The 21,974-nt window shown below is 38.4% G+C and overlaps 1 protein-coding gene across 1 annotated transcript in view; it reads left to right on the forward strand.

Annotated features, from left to right (window-relative positions):
- MTUS2 (microtubule associated scaffold protein 2) overlaps positions 1–21,974 on the forward strand; it is a 732,715-nt gene that overhangs the window by 258,919 nt on the left and 451,822 nt on the right. Inside the window, exon 5 of the mRNA XM_069080726.1 lies at positions 5,502–5,699. Coding sequence (XP_068936827.1) covers positions 5,502–5,699 — 198 coding nt within the window. The remainder of the gene's footprint in view (positions 1–5,501; positions 5,700–21,974) is intronic.

The following is a 21,974-nucleotide window of genomic DNA, read 5'->3' on the forward strand; positions in this document are numbered from 1 at the left end:
CAAGGTGGTGAAGAGAGAGGGCATTTTAGACATAATGTAATAGCATGCTGGTAGGAGATTGAATGACATATGGGGTAAATAGCAAATGTAAAAGAGATGTGAAGGGAATGTTGGAGCCAGCCTATGGTGGGCTTTAAATCCTAAATAAAAGAGCTTGCATTTTATCTTAGAAGTAATAGATGACTTTTGGCCACCATTACTATTACCATATTTGAACAGTTGGATGCTTCTCCCCTCTTTTGTGTACTTAAAAAAGCCCCTCTTTACCTCTTTGTATTTCTTGCTCTGCTGTACCAGGCTTTGACTAAGCTCTTCCAAGCCATGGTAAGAGAGCTCTTTTGAAAAGCAATCCAAGAAATCATATCCTGTCTCATTCTAGCTTTACATTTTAGGTTCCTTGCAGCTTTTTGAGGGGTTGGGGGACAGAGGTGAGGTTTTTGGATGATAGGCCTTGCTTTTGGAATCATGACTGTCCAGGAAAACTGAAGCTGCTAGATAACTGATAAATGAATACATCAGGACCTCTCTATGCATGTTAAAGCCAGTGCCCCATTATATGGAGCCTTGCCTCCACCCCAAATCATGTCATCCATGCTGGACTGTGTACCAAAAGATAGATAATAAGTGCTTTTGGTTTTATTTAACATTTTTGTATGGTACTTACTGGAGTTTATCTCCACCACCCCCCACAACACAAATATCCCATTTGATTCAGTTCTCTGTATTCCTATATATGCCCTGTTTAATCTGAGGGCAGCTAGGTGACGCTGTAGATAGAGCACCAGGGCTGGAGTCACGAAGATCTGAGTTCCAATCCAGTATGTATGACCCTGGGCAAGTCACTTAACCCTGTTTGCCTCAGTTTCCTCATCTGTAAAATAAGTTGGAGAAGGAAATGGCAATCTACTCCAGCTTCTTTGCCAAGAAAACCCAAAATGGGGTGACAAAGAATTGGATACATCTGAAACAACTGAATGTAGCAACAACACAATACTCACAGTGCCAATGGTGACTGTGAATATGCCAGCATAGTGCTCAATCCCAAAACATAACAGACTCTCCAAATAGAAGACAGAAGCAAAACATTTATTCAGACACCAGAAAACCAAATCCCAAAACCAGAAAGCCAAATCCATCATAGCAGCAAAGAAGTTAATACACCACAACACAGCAGAGAGCCACACCATCCTTTAGCCTTCCCACAAATAAAACTCACAAGCCTAACTGTCTCCTTGAGTATGTCCTCTCCTCCCTCTGTCTCTAAGTGTGCTGACTCCCAGTTTCCTGTGGGCTCTGCTCCACCCTTCAGCAAACTCCTCCCACCACAGGCTTCATGTGATTATATTCAGCTTATTAGGGGGCCAGGAACATTGAAGCAGGGAAGGTCTATTAAGGGGCAGGAAAGATCTTCAAATTCCCATTCCCATTACACAGAACAACAATAATAAATTTGTAACAGGAAAAATAAATTCTTGCTCCGGGTTCTATTGTTTTTCACTGCTCCCAGGACACAGATTCTGTTTGCTGCACTGAAATATTGTAGTTAATATCTCCTTGGCTAGTGGAAGCCTGATATATACAGATTGGGGGTGTGTGTGTGTGTGTGTGTGTGTGTGTGTGTGTGTGTGTGTGTGTGTGTGTGTGTGTTAATGTTTCAAAACAAGACAAGAAAGAATAGCCACTCATTCATATCACATGAGCTACTCAACTACCTACTGTCAGAAGATACTTTGGGGGGAAATATATTATTATATCATATCAACAATAGCTAGCATTTATTAAGATTTGCAAAGTACTTTATAAATGTTCTTTTATTTTATCCTTAACAACTCTGGGAGATGGTATTACTATTAACCCTGTTTTACAGATGGCAAAACCAAGGCAAGCAGACAGTAAATGATTTGCCTGGGGTTACACAACTAGTAAGCATTTGAAGCTGGATTTGAACTCAGGCTTTCCTGGACTTGACTCTGTTTTCTAAGTCCAGTGTTTTATCCAGTATACCACCCAGCTCCTTAAAAGAACTAAGTTTATGCAAGGTGTGTATACTCATGCTATGTTAAAAAAATGTGATAGAAGCAAAAAAAATTTTTCTTTCTGACATAAAATTATAGAAAAAAACGAGTCTGGAAGACATATACCCATTTTCATTCTCTCCTCTTTTTGTACTCCATAGAGGATATTTGTATCCATAGAGGATATGACCTACCACATTGCTCTGAACATAATTGCCTTTCAAGTTCTTGATTCTTCTATTTTTATTACTTATGGTTTGAAAAAATGTTACACAATGACAGCTATTGCCTCATCAGTATCAGTTAATTCAGAGTTTAAAGCACTGGCTCATTCTGATTGGCATCCCGAGGAACCATCATCTAGCATTTATAGTGTCACATTTAAAAGAAGATCAACAAAAGAAAAAAAGGCACAACAGAAACAGCTCTTGAAGTTTTGGAGGAATTTGCCAATTTCCTTTCTTCAAAAGATTTATTTTTCAAAAGGACAAAATGGTTTCCCTTTGAAATAGCAAAGCATCTTTCAAATTTTCAGTGACACAAAAAGCAGTTTTTCAGTTCAAACAGAGCTGTTAATCTTTTATTCCCATAAAATCTTGTCAAAATGTAATACCTTATTCAAGAAAATAAGAGTGCTTATCTTAGGCTGCTTTGCATAGGATTTTGAACAGTTGATACTGAAAAGCTAATTTAAAAAACCCTATTTATTTTCATTAATTTCCTTTTAAATGCACAATGATAGAATTATTCATTGGGAACGGTCTTTGATCTGTTGCATAAATCATTTATTCCACCTAGCAGGTTAGGAACAGGTTTTGGAAAAAGACACGACAGACCATGTTCAATGTCTGACACTTAATGGTTTTCTCAAAATCCTTCCAAACTGAATCTGAATGAAATAGATGAGGTAGAGATGGCCAGGGGAGATGGGAGGGAGTGTTGTAAGAGACTTCTCATTTCTCCCTAAACTATGTGCTGTGTTGTAGATTAAAATAGACCATGCACAATACTTCTCACTGTTTCCAAGGGCAGAGATGTGTATGTATTTCCAGACTTAGAACTGCATTCCCGAATAACCAAAATTTTGATTGTTCTAAAGGAAGGGCTCTTCCTCCTTTGGATCTCTCTGAGAAGTTATAGTGACTGAAATCCTTTTCAAAGAGCCCCCTTTTGTTTGTTTTGTTTTTTAAAATTTATTTACTTTTAGTTTACAACATTCAGTTCCTCAATCCCTTGAGTTTCAAATTTTCTCCCCCTTCCTCTCCTCCCTTCTCCCCTCCATGGCAGCATGCAGTCAAATATAGGATCTACACATACTTTCACATTAAACATTAGTTAGGTTGCAAAGGAGGATTATAACCAATGGAGTGAACAATGAGAAAGAAGAAACAAAACAAAACAAAACAAAAAAGACAGCAAGTAGTTTGCTTCAGTCTGCATCCAGACTCCATAATTCTTTCTCTGTATGTGGATATCCCTTTCCATCAGGAGTCTTTTGGAGTTGTCTTATAACCTTGCATTACTGAGAGGAGCCCAGTTTATCAAAGTTAGTTGTGTCTATAATTGTGTACAAAGTTCTCCTGGTTCTGCTCTCCTCACTCAGCATCAGTTTATATAAGTCTCTCCAGGTTATTGTGAAGTCCATCTGCTCCTCATTTCTTATAGCACAATAGTATTCCATTATATTAATATACCACAACTTGTTCAGCCATTTCCCAATTGATGGGCATCCCCTTGATTTCCAATGCTTTGCCACCACAAAGAGAGCTGCTATAAATATTTTTGTACATACGGATCCTTTTCCCACTTCTGTGATCTTTTTGGGATACAGCCCTATAAGTGGTATTACTGGATCAAAGGGTATGCAGTTATTTATAGCCCTTTGGGCATAGTTCCAGATTGCTCTCCAGAATGGTTGAATCAATTCACAACTCCACCAACAATGCATTAGTTTTCCAATTTTTCCACATCCCCTTCAGCATCTATCATTTTCCTGTTTTGTGATCTTAGCCAACTTGACCAGTGAAATGTGGTACCTCAGAGTTGTTTTGATTTGCATTTCTCTAATTAATAGAGATTTAGAGCATTTTTTCAAATGCTTATAGATATCTTTAATTTCTTCCTCTGAAAACTGCTAGCTTGAGTTGAGTCGTGAAGGAAGTGAGGGATTCTTAGATAGAGAAGTGAGGAGGACATGGCATGGGGGATGGTCAGGGAAGAGAGACAGAGGCAGGAAAAGGGATTTTATGTGTAAATAATAGTAAGAAAACCAGTTTGGCTGGACTGTAGAATGTGGGAAGGGGATATAATGTATGGTAAGTGTGCAAAGATAGGGAGAAGCCAGGTTATGAAGGACTTTAAATGGCAAAAAAGAGGAACATAGGCTTTATTCCAGAATCAATAGAACTAGTGAAGTTTATTGAATAAGGTCATGACGTGGTCAAACCTGTGTATAAGGACAGTTACTCAGTATCCTGAGACTTGTATGGCCTAATAACATTTGAACACATTTGTGTCTCAAATAACTATAGTTATTTCTTCCTCACTAATTTTTGGACTATTGTTGTTCTGTGAGAAATTCTTCTGCTTGATTTCTTCACAACTAGACTAGGTGATCGTATATAGGCATAAAAAAATACCAAATTATACCTGTACACTCAGAGACCAAGTGCTGAATACTCTGGAAAACAATATTATTAAATTTCCTAACTAGATGTTTTTGAGTTCTCCATTGTTAGGTCAGATTAAGGAGCATGACAAAAGATTGGGCTTTTTCAGTTTTATAGAATGTTAGTTTGTCAAAAACTTAGCAGATTCTTTTCTTGTAACAATCACTTTGCAATGAATCCTGACTCGATGCTCAGTGGCCAGTCATTCATGGGGCCTGAAGTAGAGACTGGAAATGCTGAGACATAACTTTTTATACCCCAATGTTAATATTTTGGAATAAATGGGCTTTCATGTGATTCCAAAGTGGTTTCACAGATTAGACCAGAAGCAAGTAATGGAAGGAGCCAAACTGATATTCCTCAAAACCAACCTGTGAACCTGTCTTCTGTGAGTCTGAAAATAATTTGGTTCCAAGCATTTATGAATGATGATGCATGCACCATTTGGTTCCTGCCACATCTAACCTGAACTGCTTGAAAACTTTATTCTGTAAAGTTAAAACAGGAGATGGGTTCCAAGTTCTGAAACTTGTCAAAACTACTGAGAAACAGCTCGGAAAGGCCACTGGATTTAGGGTCATAAGAATTGAGTTTTGTTCTTTGTTATCTGTGTGACCTGGGACCTTTGCCACTGTGGGCCTCAGTTTTCTCATTGGTAAAATGACATAATATTTGGATTGGATCACTTCTAAGGCAGCTTCCAGATTTAAATCTTTAAAGATTGTTGCAAACTATGGTTTATGCTGTTTACAACTTATAAGATTCCCTGGCTTATCCTGTTAAGAAAGACAGTTATTCTGTTTACCCCTCTTTTCAGCTGATTTGAAGAAAGCCTCCACTTCAAACGCCACAAGAGCCAACCTCCCCAAATCTGGACTTCGCCCTCCTGGATATTCCCGTCTCCCAGCAGCTAAACTGGCAGCGTTTGGTTTCGTCAGGAGCTCCAGCATCTCTTCTGCCTCTAGCAACCAGTCAGCGGACAGTGTCCAAAGCGATCAGAACAAAACAGCCCACCGTAAGTCAGGGGAAGGGATGTGGGGGAGGAAGGTGAAGCAGGGCTAGTGACGTTGTGTTTGGGTACCAGAAAAATGCTAGAAAGAGACTTTTGGTGGATGGATTAGTTTAATGTATGTGACAGTTTAATACTGCTATATTTCTAGGACTGGTAGAGGTAAATAAATTTTGCATTCAAGTAGACAGGCTTTAAAAAAAATCCTAATGATGGTATATTATTAGTTACAAAAGAAAAAGAACATTTTTAAAAATCAGAATTAAAAAAATTATGTGGGGTAAATATTCTAGAGAAAGATGAATGTGAATGATTTGCAAAAATGATTCTTTGGATTCTGGTTCCTAGAGTCAGTGTGTGTCAGACAGGCTTTAGATAAGAAGGTGAAGAAAGATCAGGGAATTTGCTTTCTTATTGCATTGTGCTGGTTATGACTAAAGGGACTGGGTTCTAAAGATGAGGAGCTGAAAGAATATTTTTAGTTACCAGTGATTACCTGTAATGCCTTTGAATCATGCGCCACGTGACTTATTTTTAAAAGTTAAATAATTGATGTTAAAAATAGAAATGAGAAGCCCAGCAGCTTTCTCTTCCACTGCTGCTATGGCTGTTCTCCACTCTCAGAAAAGCCCTATTAGTTGAGCTGATGTCATCATCCCCTGGCTGTTTCCTGTGACTGGTGTTAATTCTCTAAAGGATGAAATGACTCTCAGCAGGGTCTGCCACCCTTCTGGCCCCAAGGAAGGACTGGAGGCTATTAGATTCTGCCTGAGCTTTGAAGATGAAGCTTGCCCTGATCCATGTCAATTTGAAAGCAATTGTTATCAGATCTGTGGAGGTTCCAATCCAAGATTCTAGTTAACAGGACAATGCCAGAGGCTGGGATAGTTTGAAACTGGATGGCAGTTTTGAAGGGATTATAGGAAATAGAATCAAATTGTGATAAAGAAGGAAAAAAAAACCCACAACAGTAATCTGAAGTTAAATTAGCCCAACTCTCTTTGTGGTATTCTTTTTTGAATTTGAAAAGGTACACAGGTCACTTCATCCATAATATTAATTTTTGCCCTTACACATTACATCTTCCTTTGCCCATACTACTTATAACTTTTATAGCTTAGAGTTTGCTGTGTAGCACTCATTTAAAATCTAAGGGATGCTCATGTTTTTTTTTCTTCTGAAGAAGCTACAGCTAAAAGTACTTTCGATGTATTCTCACAAAAGATTCATCTTCTAAATATCTCTGTAATGATGATTCCTTGGAGTCCAAGCTACAAATAAAGCAGAAACTGCGTCTGCAGGCCTCATTCAGCTTCTCTAGGTGTTTACACAGGTAGTGTCAGAGTTGGAAGATTTTTAAAATTAGGCAGGTTTTTAAACAAAGTGAAAATTCAGCATTTCTTCAGACTGCAACAAGGGTACCTGTATTTTCCACCTCAGAAGTATAATTTCCAAGTGTCTCTCATTTATTTTTTTTTTAAGCAATTGGGGTTAAGTAACTTGCTCAAGGTTACACAGCCAGTTATTTCTGGGTGTGGTGCTGAGTGTCTGAGCCTGGGATTCGATCTCCAGGTCTTCTCAACACTGGAGCCGGTGCTCTTACTTGCTGTGTTACCTGGCCGCCCCCAAGTGTCTCTCATTTAGAGCTAGAGTGAAAGAAAGACACATCTGCTTGTTTGTCTTCTCAGCAAAGGATTTGTAGTATTTTAAATCAGGGAAAGATTTAGGTTATAAGAAAGGAAGAAAATATTAACCTTGAGTTGAGCAATATCTTTTACTAAGAGAATATAGGCTGTTTCTGCCTGCCAGGTCACAGAGAATAATTCTAGACAGGGATGAGACCTTGCTTTTATCCCTGTTAACAAAGGGAGCTTAACTCATCCCCTTCTGAGGAGCAGGGATTGTTGTGCTTGTTCGTCCTTCATTCTCAAAAAGGACCAATGACATCACTAGGGTGACATCTTAATAAGGATGTGAATTAGATTTAAGTGAGGCAGAGCTGCCCAAGTCATCAGCCTCACTCTCTTGAGGAGTAAGAATAGAGCCCATTATATGCCAAAGAAAGCATCTTCCATGTGAGGAGTATCCCATTTTCCAAATTTATTCTTTAGACTTTTATTTTACATTTTTTAAAAAATCTCTGTTTAGTGATATTCTTGTTCTGGGATATCATTTTTGTGACAACCAGGATTTGCGACTGTCTTAGAGGGCTGAGGCTGCCAGATATTTGATAAGCTCCATGGTGTAATGGATAAAGTGTTGGCGCCTGGCCTTGATAATTCTTTTAACACCAAATTTCTTCATCTGTAGCATGGTACAATAGCACCTGTCTCACATGGCGGTTGTAAAACTCCAATGAAATAAACTACTCAGAGTATTCTGCAAACCTGAAAATGCTACATAAATGTGAACTGCTATAATGATCATTAAAGACAATTACACATTTGTTGTTATTTTTTGGAACCAGCTGCCCATGAGATAAGAGTAGAATTTTTGATAGTGACAATGCCCTAGTTCAGTTTTTCAGAATGTGATGGGACGCCTATTTCACATGAAGGCTAATACCCAGATTTCCATAGAGAAATTTCATTTTCTTTGTTCCTTAGAAGAAATGCTATTTTGAGCAGCTGCACCTAGAGAAGGGCCCAAATTTGAGGGCCTTCAAAAAGGGCCAAGTTGGAAACAATGCCTGGTGTAGCTGATTTGTTTTATTTTATTTTTTTAATAGCACTCCATGTACAACCATTATTCTGGTGATATTTATGAGGAGATTTAATGTGGTGTTGGGTTTCATGCCATCTTTATTTGCTTTGAAATGGGATTTTGTGTATAATCAGTTGACTACTGTTGTTTCCGTCTTCTGAGCATTGGTTAGAGCAGGGCAAGAATTACTGACTGTAGAGACTAGTAAGACAAAGAAAGGTATGCAGTTTTGAATGAGAGAACTATCTATATAAAATACCCTGCCTCTTAGTCCCATTAACTTTGAATGGTCTTCACTAGACATTGGAAAAGCTCTATGGTAAATAATGTGATCCAAAGCATTTCAGAAAAAGTTAAACCCTGGATTGTATCAGGTGGGTGATTAGGTAAGGTAATCGGTCCAAGCATGTAAATGCCTTGCTCTGTGTGTCCCCAATGATCCTTCCTCAAGGAATCCTCTGTTAACTGTAACTCCATCCTCTAATGAGTAGAAGTCACCAGGGAGAGAAGGGAGGACTCTGCCTTTTCCAAGCAAAGGCTAGAGTTTTGGCGACTAGAAGCCCTGCCCACTGCATTCACCTGATACTAGGCTTTATCGATGCTCTTGCCTTCTGTCTCTCATCCTCCAGAGTCTAAGAACAACCACGTCAAACATAAATACTGAGTGACTTTATGCATAATCCTTTGGTACAAGTTCTGGGTATGAGTAGAAGCCTAGCGACCTCTCTTATTTTGTCTCTATGGAGCGCTGACTTAATCTTTTTTCATGTCAAATCAATTCGACAAATATTTATTAAATGGCTTCTTTATGCAAAGGACTATGCCAGGTATGACAGATACAAAGGGAAACCACAAATTCTCATTTCTGTGGGACTTTCAGAAGAATGTTTTATGAAGCCTTCTACTTATAACAACCGTGTAACATCATCCTTGCCCTTGAGGAGATTCTGGTCTAGTTGGGGAGAAAACCCCAACCCAAATAAATGTAATACAAATAAGAAAGTGAGAAGTATATATAGCGGGAAGTGTAGGGTAGTGGGTAAATAGATAGAAAGAGCTGTGTTCCCTCTGACACATACAGGCTGTGTGACCCTGGGCAAGTCCCTTAACTTCTCAGTGTCCCCAGGCAACTGTCTTATCTCACCAGAAACTCCCTACCTAATGAAATCACAGGTCTAGAAAAAAAATTAAAATACATAAGAGAGAATATAGAGGAAAATGCTATGGAAGACCCAGTTCTCCTTTGGAGAAGGTGGCACATGAGTTGGGACAGAAAGGACTGAAGTATGGGAAAACTTTAGTGGGCAGAGATGGAAGAGGAATCTAGGGTACTAAAGGACAAGGAGGTGGGAAAAGGTGAATCTAGAGGGGACTTGTGAGTCATTCAGTTTGGGAAAGGTAGCAGTGTGAGCTAAGGCTGGAGAGGCAGTGTGTCAGAGAACCTTGGCTTGACTCCTACCTCTGCTTTTGACTACCTAGGTAACCTTAATTACTACCTCTTGGCTTCCATTTCCTCATTCATAAAAGATTACTTAGATTCTCATGGAATTTCTTGGCAAAGATAATGGAATGATTTTCCATTTCCTTCTCTAGCTCATTCTACAGATGAGAAAACTGAGGCAAGCAGGGTTAAGTGACTTGCCCAGAGTCTCACAGCTAGTAAGTGTCTGAGGCCAGATTTGAACTCACTGAGACTAAATTTGAATTTGTGATGATGAATCTTCTGGACTCCAGGCCCAGCATTCTATCCATTGAGTTGGATTAGATAATCCCCAAGGCCCATTCCAGAGCAGCCAGGTGGTACAGTGACTAGAGAGCCAGTCCTGGAGTCAAATTTGAGACATTTACTAGCTGTGTGACCCTGAGAAAGTCACTTAATCCACCCTGTTTGCCTCAGTTTTCTCATCTGTAAAATGAGCTGGAGAAGGAAATCACAAACCACTCAAGTATCTTTGCCAAGAAAAATGGAGTCCTGAAGAGTTGAAAATGACTGAAATAACTAACAACAACAAAGTACATTCCAGGTCTAAATCTATGATCTTACGAAACTGTACTGGAACCACATTTTAAAGGGCCTTGAATACCATATTAAGTAAATTGGACGTCACTTTAGTGGGCAAAGGGAAGCCACTGCAAGTGTTTGAGTAGAGAAGTGATTTTAGCAGACCTGTGAATTTGAAACATGACCTTGACCTCAAGGCCCATGGTTGATTACGTTGGGTATGTTCAGAGCAGATCAAGCATGTGATCTTCTTTAGACCCTAGAAATGTCAGTGGAGTTGGAATCAGAGGACCTACTTTTGTGACATAGGGAAGTCACTTAAACTTTCTGAGTCTCCTTTTCCCCTTCTGTAAAACAAGGAGGTTCTTCTGGATGACCTTGGAGTTTCCTTTCATATCAAAATCCTGCAGTATATTGACATCATTCCCATTTCCCAAAGAGTATTTGCAGATATGTGTGTGTGTGTGTGTGTGTGTATAAGAGGCTTATTTCATTCTTAGAGCTTTATTATTTTACTGAGATCTATACCTAGTCTAACTCATTTTATAGATGAAAAGTGAAGTGGCTCGGGTGGTTAGTTCCAGGCCTGGGACTAAGAGGCATTGTGATGTGTTGTGGCATCTGAACTCAGCTCCTTCTCTGGTTTCAGTTTACCTGTAAAATAAAGGAGAATGAACTCAGTGTCCACACAGCAAGACTCAAACCCAGGGTTTCTTGTTCTGAGATGACAGCTCTCTTCCCTGCATTTTGTTTATTTTGTGTCACAGCACAAACAGGTGTGCTCCTTCTTCCACATAACAGCCTTTTAAGTATATGAAGACATCTTTTAGGACCCCTCTCACTCTTCCCTTCTCCAAGCTAAACTCGACCAATTGCTTTAGCTGTTTCTTATGTGATCTTTAAGGGTTTGATTTATTTTGAGCCTTGTATAGAACTTCAAATCATAGTAAGTCTGTGATTTATGCCTCTTTGTGATTTTGGTTGAAGAGAAGAGACAAAAAAATATCTAATTTGAAATCATTCTGCCTGATTGTGGTCTTTATGTCTGACCCATAGCCAATACCTATATTTTGCTGGCCTTCAGGGGGGATAAAATAAAATCAACCTAATTATGGTGGAAATGGCCTGTTACTAATATCACTTGTCATGTCAGCATTCTTTCAGTAATCAGGGGCTTTAAAAGAAACAATTGCAGCATTAAATTCCTGTCATCTGTGGTAGCACGAGGGTGTCTAATTATTAAATTCATCACAGATTTAGGCACTGATGTTATTTTCCCAGTGGGTAGGTAGGCATAATATTTTATTACAAAGTCAGAACCTCAGGAGGTAAGTATGGGAAAAGAAGGTAGATGGATCTGGGCCTTCTTGGATTAATCATTAATGGAAATCTCATTTGACAAAAGAAAAATCTAGGTGCAGGAACCATGTCTAATTGTGTGTTCTGAATGTTACCTAGCACATGACAAACCCTCATTAGATATAATATACATTAATGTTCACTATACACTAATGTGCATTAGTGAGAATAGAGTATGAGGCTGAGTCAGTTCCCCCATTCTTCTTCCATTTTTGTTGTTGAGTCATTTCAGTTTTATCTGACTCTTCATGACCCCATCTAGGGTTTCTTGTAAGAGATGCTGGAATGGTTTGCCATTTCCTTTTCCAGGTCATTTTACATATGTGGAAACTGAGGCAGACAGGGTGAAGTGACTTATCCAGGGTCACACAATTAGTACCTGAAGTAGGATTTGATCTCAGATCTTCCTGACTTCAGGTTCAGCACGCTCTCCACTGTGCCACCTAATTGCCTCTGTATTATGATGTTTCATTGAATCCTGCCTTATGTTACAGCTGTTTGTATACGTGCACTCCTTTTTACTGTATTGTAACTTCCATGAGAGCAGGAATGAGGCCCATTGTCTCTGTATCCCTACTTCTGCTAGCACAGTGCCATGGACAAAGTGATAGATAATTTTTTTAATTTGCATGTGAAAGAGGGTTACTTTGGTTCTAGGCTCAGTCCTCTTGCCACCTCCTCTCCCTTGCTTTTGCTGACCAGTAGTACATACAGCTCATAAAGCTTTTAGAACCAGCTTTTATGTGATGTTAAGGAGACTTTTAAAAAAAAGAGAGAGAGGGAGAGAAAGAGATCATTGCCAAATAGAAACTCTTTCTGTTTATCTCTTCTATCTCTCTTCCTCCTCTCTTTCCCTCTGTTTCTTTGTCTCTCTCTCTCTAATTTAAGCATTTTGAAAGGGGTAGGTAAACCTTTGGAGAGAAGACAATCCAGGTACCTATACAAAACATTTTGTTAGAAACAAATTTCCCTTTAAAATTTATTTAAAAGAACCAGTAGTTAATTTCTTTATTTGAAAGATGTCTAGAATATGCAGTAGCCAATGTCATTTAGTATAGCCAGCCTAGTCAACTTAAGTAACAAAGAGAGTATACCATTTGAAAATATGTTGCTGAAGCAGCTAGGTGGTTCAGTGAATAGAGCACCGGCCCTGGAGTCAGGAGGACCTGAGTTCCAATCCGTCCTCAGACACTTGACACAATTACTAGCCGTGTGACTTTGGGCAAGTCACTTAACCCCAATTTCCCTCCAAAAACAAAACAAAACGAAAAATATGTTGCCCTAAGAAAAATGCTAATTACTGTAAACTGAAATAATCATACAAATATTTAATAAATTATATATTTTTTCTGTATACACTTAGTGATTTATTAATAATTATGGTAAAACCTCACATTTAAGGATATTTTTTTGTGAAAGTTATGAGACTGCATTTCTATGACAAATAATTTTTTCAGTTTAGGGATGAATATATATATATATATGCACATATATATATATACACGTACACATATAAATATATGTATATCCTCTATGCTTACATGGAATTTTATTTCCTCTTTTAATCATATGAAATTAAGACAATTGATTTTTCCTTTAGATTCTTGAAGAAATCAAGTCATGGAAAAAATTTGAAGTGGGAAATAATCAGCTTTTTTGGTTGGTTAATTAACCAAAAAGGTTAATATGAAAACTGTTTGCATTCTGAACTCAACATTTACTGTCATGACTACTATAAAATACATTTCCATACATAACATGTTTGATTTTCTCTGTCTAATATGCATTCTAAATAAGATCAGAGTTGACAAGGGGTATATTAATAACTCCTACAGAAACAGCTATTAGCCTCTCTCTTGCATTGCTAGCAAACAGAGATTCATTTTTTATTCATGGAATAGGGAGATTGAAGTGATTTATGAGGTCAGATCTCTCTCTCTCCCTTTCTCTGTCTCTCTCTCCCCCTTTCTGTCTTCCCCATTTCTCTCTCTCTCTTTACATGCACACACACACACACACACACACACACACACACACACATACAACAGTAAGTATAGCAGCCATTCACAGGCCATTTCCTACTACTGATTTGCATGGGAGTTTTGACTTGCTCCATGTCCAGCCTGGGCCATTTAACCCCTCCTTAGGTGGCCTAGTGGGCTTCTGTTCTGTGGGGCTTACCTTAGGAGCTCACTATCTTAGTACCAGATTTAATGTGGACGCCCCATTTTCTTAGTCCACTGCAGCTCAGAACTCCCAAGAATAACAGACCAACCAGCCTCAGTCTCCCCAGGGGCAGAGATCACACATGCATATCATCATGCCTGGCCATAAGTGACTTAGGAGGTCAGATCTCTATTCTTCCACTACCTTTTGAACATTATATGTAGTTGGAAGTTTTGTTTATTCCTTACAAAGCCTGAAGGAAATAACTGTCTATGAAGAGATGAAGCCACAGTCCAAAAATTTTTTAAAAGGATTAGACTACAGAGGAAGCATAGGAGTTTTAAAAAATATCATAAATAAGGGGTGGCTAGGTGGCGCAGTGAGTAAAGTGCCAGCCCCGGAGTCAGGAGGACCCGAGTTCGGTTCTGGCCTCAGACACTTAACACCTACACAAGAAAAAGCTAGTCGTGTAACCTTGGGGAAGTTACTTAACCCCAATTGCCCTCCAAAAGACAAAAAAAAACAATTTATACACACACACACACACATCATAAATATGGAGATTTTAAAAAGTCATGAAATAGGAATCAAAACACTTGAGTTCCAGTCTCATCCCCTGCCAGCTTACTAATTATGTGATCTTGGGTAAATTAACTTTTTTCAGTTTCAATTTCCTTATCTGTAAAATCTGGTTATAAAAACCTACCACAACTATTTCAGGGTTACTTTGAAGATCCCATGAGTTCCTATGTGTGAAATCTCTCCCTGCTGACATCCTTGCTGTCCTTCAAAGCCCGGCTCAGATGCCGCTCCCTTCATGGTGCCTTCTCTTTTTCCCCATGAGAGGCAGTGTGTCATAGCACACAGAGAGCCAGCCTTGGGTTCAGGAAGATTTGGATGGATTCATTTCCTGCCCATTAGAATAGGAGCCTCTTGAAGGCAGGGACTGTCTTCTGCATGTCTTTGTATCTTTATTGCTTAGCATAATATCGGGCATATAATAAATGCTTATTGACTGTCTGACTCATATGTACTAGATGTGTGATCCTGGACTAGTCATTTAACTCACTGAGTCTCACTTTCCTTAACTGTAAAATGATAACTGACAGTCCTTGCAAAAACCTTACATGGTTTTCATAGAAACCTGAAAGCATTGTAGGATATGAATTGATTTTTTCTTCCCAATCCCTAAAAGCATTATAAAAGTTGGCATTTATTATAATGTTAAGGTTTGTAAAACAACTTATGTGTTTTACCTTATTTGACCCTCACACTAACCCTGTTAGGTAAGTATTACTGTTATTATTCCCATTTAACACTTAAGGAAAATGAGGCAGACAGTTTGCCTCAGTGACTTCTCAGCATCACACAGCCAGTAAATGTCTGAGGAAGAATTCAATCTCAGCTTTTCCTATCTCTGAGTCCAAAGCTGTTAATTTTTTTCCCTAACTATCTTTCATAGTATATTCATTTTCTTTTCATTTTTCCTTGTCTACTGTTTCTGATAGCAACCCTCCCCTGCATTTTCCCCAGATCTTTTAATTAAGAGATATTATATCATCTAAGTTTCATTTAATGTTTAAATTACACCTGTTGCATCAACTTTGACACACTTTGAGGGAAGGCAAGTCCTAAGAATTTCAGCAAGGCCAATGATTTCTCCCTGAAGTTCCAAAATCCTCCCTGAAGTAGAGACGTGGGACAAATGTTGAAAAGTGCACAATTTATTAAAAAGGACTCTCATGTTTTTGTTATATTGAACTGTTTTTGTTTGTTTTGTTTTACCACCTAATTACGAAATTACATGTTCTCTGAGACAGTGGTTTTTTTTGGGGGGGGGAGTTCTAGGATTCAGTGGCTCAAAAATATTAAATGATTCTGATTCTACAAGAGCAAAACTTTATCAGTTCATATTAGCAAAACTTAAGCAGAAAATGAGCTGTTGTATTTTTGTGTAGCTGCACCTAAAAATGACTCTTCCAAATCCTTTCTGTATCATCAATCAGGGAAAGAAATCCAGTTAGTCTTTCCTCTCAAGTGGAACATGTTTATGCAAGGTGACTAATAACAGAGCCCATTAACCTAACCCTGATGGCATTTAAAATCTGTGCTCAAAATAGGAAATGAGATTAAATCTGTTTCCATTCCTGTGCTTTTATGGTCCCATGGGGCCAAGGATTGGGGTGCAGAAAGGAAGCATTTAATTTTTGTAGTCTGCAAAAGGTTTCCCACAGCTCCTCATTTTAAATGAGCCTGATTTCTGTTGTACTAAGATTTTTCCATTACATTAATCAAATACATCAAGGAATCTCCAACCACTTCAGGTAAGTAAAGGAAAGGGAGATTGAGAGTGGGCAGAGAACCTAGATGACTGATCTCAAAAATGAGATAGAGTCTGCAAAATTTAACCCCTCTATGCACTGAGACACTTTTCAGTGTAAATATTGGTCATAATTCCACTGCTGATGATTTAATCTTATTTGTTATGACCTGTACTTTTTAATGTAATCTTAAAATTCTACCCCAGTATTAAAAAAGAAATAAGGTAGATTCACGAATGTCACTGAAGGATATAAATAATCCATTTTTCTAAACTATGTAATTATAAAATTCCAAGCATATTTTAAGAGGAGAAAAATTTGACTCTCTCTGAGCCTTACTGTTAATTTTTACTAATTACCCCTCATACTATATTCAATTTTCTTTACATTCTTCTTCTTCATCTACTGTTTCTGACAGCAAAAGAAAACTCAATTTTTCTAGTATCTCTTAATAATCATCTAAATTTCATTTAATGTTTAAATGATACCTAATGAATCAGCTTTGATCCATATTTGAGGAAAGGCAAGCCTCATGAGTTTTCTCAGTGACATTTTCAGATCCAAACCCCTTACTCCTGAAGTAGAAAAGTGGGTCAACTGCTGAAAGTCGCACCATTTATTAAAAAGCTGACATGTTTTTATTTATAAAACTTTTTTATGTTTTGCTTTTTTTCTGCCTCTCCTTTTGAGTATCCTTCATGTTTAGAGCAGTGTCTGGCATTTAGTAGGCACTTAATAAATAATTATTGATTGACTAGTGTTTAATGTGAAGGTATTTGTAGAATCTATATCTAATTGCATGTCACCATGGTGGGGGCAAGCGGGAGAGGAAGAGAGGGAGAAAATTTGGAATTCAAGAGATTGTGGAATTGAATGTTGTAAACTAAAAGTAAATAAATTAATTAAAATAAAAAAAATACTTGGTTGACTAGAACCTAAGAGGATATACATTCATTAGACAAGTTCTCTCTCTCCAAGGACGTATTTCTTCCAGCTGTGAATATCTAATTTGAGACAATCTGAATTCTTCTTCACAGATTTAGTAAATCAAAGTCAACCCATAACTACTGAATAAGTTTCAGTACACAGATATGTTCTGGAATATTTCTCCCTGTAAAGTGAAGTCAAAAGCACTTACTATGGGTTAATCACTGTAGTAAACAATGGGGATGCAAAAACAGGAACAGGTCCTGCCCTCAGTAGAAGACTGGGTACCTCCTGCTGTGAATTCTGCATCTGTGCAGATAGGAGTTGACCCTATGAACAACTCATGCAGTTTGGAATGAGTTTCCTTTACCTCTATTGAAAGTCATGGAATTTTTAAGGTAAAACAGCTCTATTTAAGCCCTTCATTTGACATGTGAGAAAATGAAGGCAAAACCACATTAAATAACTTGCTTAAAGGTCATACAGACTATTTGGTAAGGTTGCCCTCCTAACTCCTAGGCCAGCACTCTTGACCTTGACCATGGAATATACTTCTTTTTAAGTTCAGTAAAACCCAAAGCTGCCAACCCTTTTAAAGGAATGATTCAGTGTTCAGTGTTTGTTCCATGTTTCTCCTTCAGTTATGGGGTTGTTGTGCCTGGAAAAGTCATTGTCTGTGCCCAGTCTTTTAGTTTGTCTTACCTTTGTCGAGGTTAATGTAATACATGTAACTACCTTTCTCCCAAAGTAAAGAGTAGGCTCAGATGGTGGATTCTAGCATGCTAGGGAGATACTTCACTGATTTTGGAGTGCTCTGTATTAATGGCATTCCTCAGGGCTTTTTGCATGTTCTAGAAATTGGACCACCCTAAGGAAATTACAAAAGGGGTCAGAGACCACAGGATGGGAATGTTAAATAGTTCCAAAAAGTGGGGGGGCAGTGCAGAGATGATGACTTTATGCATTGTTATGGCCGGTCTTCTCATCTTTCAGAGCTCTTCCCCACTCTTTCCCTGTTTCTCTGGAACAGAAGACTTGATACAATTCCCAGAGGGAGATGATCAATGGATTTTTTTGTCCTTTATTTCGAGGGAGAAAGTTTATGGGATGCCCAAAAGCATAAGATAAAAAATAATGAGGTGACATATTCATTTCAAGATTTTATTAAATATGGGAGGGGTGGAGCCAAGATGGCAGAGTAAGGCAGGGACCCACCTGAGTTCTCCTTCAAACCCCTCTGACTACCTTTAAAAATGATTCTAAACAAATTCTAGAGCACAAAAAGATGGAGTCAAACAAATTTCCAGTCCAAGACAACTTGAAAGGTCAACAGGAAAGGTCTGTTGCAATAGGGTGAGAGAGGAGAACCTGCTAGCACAGACCAGAGCCCTGGCAAAGCCAGAGCAGGCCTCGGGGCGACTGAATCACTGGCAGCAGAGGCAGTTTCCAGACTTTAAGCCCATGTATGCCAAAGACAACTCAGAAGGTCAGGAGAAAATGTCTGTCCCACCTGGGTGAGACAGGAGCTCAGTCCAGAGTAGGCTGTGCCAACACAACACCAACACTGGAAAACCAGGAGCAGGCCTTTGGAGTGCCTGAATCAGCAGTGGTAGTGGAAATAGCTGCTTCCAGAGCTCTCAACCCACAGATGGCAAGGGGGTTGAACAATGGTCAGAAGGAGGTGACAGGGTCTTTTTGGTAGCACTGAGGGAGGATTCTGTTGCTTTGCCCATACTCGGATCTGGATCATATTCCTGATGGCAGTCCCAGAGCCTGCAGCCACAATAGAGAGGGGCTCCTCCCCACAGTGCCAGGGCAGAAAAGTGCACAGACCAGGAGAGTAGTAAATCCACTCTTTAGATCATACCACTTGGAAGACTTACAGGTCCCTAGATATATCTCTGAAAATAGCTACATAAAACTCCTGAAGCTTGGAACAGTGCACCCTCCATCCTGGAAGCAGAGCCCTACTTTAATAAATAGTTAAAAGTCAAGTAATAATCTGGGAAAATGAGCAAACAATGGAAAAAACTCTGACAATAGAAAGTTATTATGGTGACAAGGAAGACTAAAACACATTCTTAGAAGAAAACAAGAAAGTCAAAACTCTTATAATCCAAAACCTCCAAGAAAAATAGAAATCAATCTTAAGCCATGGAAAAGCTCAAAAAGGATTTTGAAAATCTATCAAGAGAGGTAGAAGAAAAATTGGGAAGAGAAATTAGAGTGACGCAAGAAAATAATAAAAAACAAGTCAACAGCTTGGTAAAGGAGACACAAAAAAGTACTAAAAAATACCTAAAATACTTAAAAAGTGGACTAGTCCAAAAAGTAAAAGAGGTCCAAAAATCCAATGAGAAGAATGCCTTATAAAACAGAATTAGCCAAATGGAAAAAGAAGTCCAAAAGCTCACTGAAGAAAATAATTTCTTAAAAATGAGAATGGAGCAAATGGAAGCTATTGACTTTATGAGAAATCAAGAAACAATAAAACAAAACCAAAAGAATTACAGAATAGAAGACAATGTGAAATATTTCATTGGAAAAAACAACTGACCTGGAAAATAGATCCAGGAGAGATAATTTAAAAATTATTAGATTACCTGAAAGCCATAATGAAGAAAAGAGTGTAGACATGATCTTTAAAGAAATTATCAAGGAAAACTGCTGTAATACTCTAGAACCAGAGGGTAAAATAGAAATTTAAAGAATTCATCAATCACCTACTAAAAGAGATCCCCAAATGAAAACTCCTAGGAATATTATAGCTAAATTCTAGAGTTCTCAGGTCAAGTAGAAAATGTTGCAAGCATCTGTAATGCGAATGTAAATTTTAAAGATCTTCCCTGCCCCTAGGCTAAAGTGCACCTGAAGCCTGGGGTGGGAGGCTTGTTTTTCAGTAGATACTTTTTGATTGGCCAGTGGGTCCAAAAGGTTGTTACATTCTCTGAGCCAGGAGAAGGCTATATAAGCCCTGATGTATAGCTTTGTTTTGGGACTCACTTTGAAAAGTGTTCTGTGATTTGATCTGAATTCTGGGAAGCCGTTGTTGAGAGTCCCCCGGCTTTGAAAAACCCAGATGTGGAAAACCCAGATGTTGACTGGGTATGGATGTAATGGTTGGACAGTTTGGAAATCTGTATACTTGATCTGTTTCTGTCTTGATAATTCTGCCTGTATGCTTTGAAGTTCGGGGTGCTGACCTTTTTCCCCTGAACAAGGTAAATGATATATGTCTGACTGATTAAAGTAAGCTTGTTAACCCATTTTGAGTTGCTTTCCTTTATCAAAGCAGATCCAAAAACCTGTGGTGGCGGCAAACCCTGAGGACGCTTGGGGTGCTTGCTGTTACAGCATCCAGAAAGAAACAGTTCAAGTATGGTGGAGCCATAGTGAGGGTAACACAAGATTTAGCAACTTCTACATTAAAGGATCTGAGGGTTAGGAATATGATATTCCCAGATGGCAAAAGAATAAAGATTACAACCAAGAATCACCCACCAAGCAAAACTGAGTATAATCCTTCAGGATAAAAAATGGATGTTCAATGACATAAAGGACTTTCAAACATTCTTGATGAAAAAAATCAGAGTATTAGAGTAGTTAGAAGGAGTATATATAGACAGAGGGCACAGGTATGAATTGAATATGAAGAGATAATATTTAAAAAAATAAAATTAAGTACAGGGAGAGGAATGTACTGGGAGAAAGAGAAAAGGAGAGGTAGGATGGGGTAAATTATCTTACATAAAAGAGTTAAGAAAAAGCCTTTACAATGGAGTGAAGGGGGGGGAGATGAGGGAGAGTGAGTGAACTTTACTCTCATCAGAATTGACTCAAAGAGGGAATAACACACACAACTGGATATAGAAATCTATCTTACCCTACATGAAAGTAGGAGGGAAAGAGGATAAGAGAACAGGGGGCAGTGATAGAAGGGAGGGTGGATTGGGGAAGGGGGTAGTCAGAAGGAAGTCACTTTTGAAGAGGCATATAGAAAAAGGAGAAAGAGAATAGAATAAATGGGGGGGTAGAATGAAGAGAAATGCAATTCTCATTTTTTTCTTTTCTTCCTTCACAACATGATTAGTGTAGAGATATATCTAATAGGATTGTATGTGTATAGTCTATATATCAAATTTCATGCCCTCTTGGGGAGCGGGGATGGGGGAGAAAAATTTGGAACTCAAAATCTTATAAAAGTAAATGTTGAAAACTATCTTTACATGTAATTGGAAAAAATAAAATACTATTAAGTGAAAAAAAAAGAAAAAAAAAGAAAGGCTTCTAATAGGTTCTGGAAAGTAACCCAAACTTTGAAGGAAGCTAACAATTCTAAAAAAGTTTTTAAAAAGACTTTAAATATGACTTATTCATATTTTTCCCTTCCTTCTCAGACCGGCTCAACTTACACCTTTGTGGAATGAATATACCAAGCTATATATGCAAGACTTGGTTCCTTTTCTAGTAAGTGCCGGTTACATAAAGATCACATGTATCGAATAGCAAACAGACTCATTTATCCAAGCCAATAAAAAATGGAAACCAAAGAAATCATACAGATGAAAATATATTAGACAAAACATAGATCTCATTCACAGGAAATTTCCTGAAGTCTCCAATGTGATAAACTGGGTATAGGATCATGATTGAGGTGCTGACTCTTATACATGTCAACTTCTTCCCAGAGTTCTCCCCCTGAAGAGAATCTGGAACCACATGGCTTCTCTTTAGAAGTTGGAAGCTGGAATATTAATTCTCCTTCTCCTCCTTCTCCTTCTCCTTCTCCTCCTCCTCCTTCTC

This window comes from Petaurus breviceps, unplaced genomic scaffold, assembly GCF_028583685.1.
Source record: "Petaurus breviceps papuanus isolate PSGF00001 unplaced genomic scaffold, PetGlider_PUasm1.0 91133, whole genome shotgun sequence".
In the NCBI taxonomy this organism is placed as follows: Eukaryota; Metazoa; Chordata; class Mammalia; order Diprotodontia; family Petauridae; genus Petaurus; species Petaurus breviceps.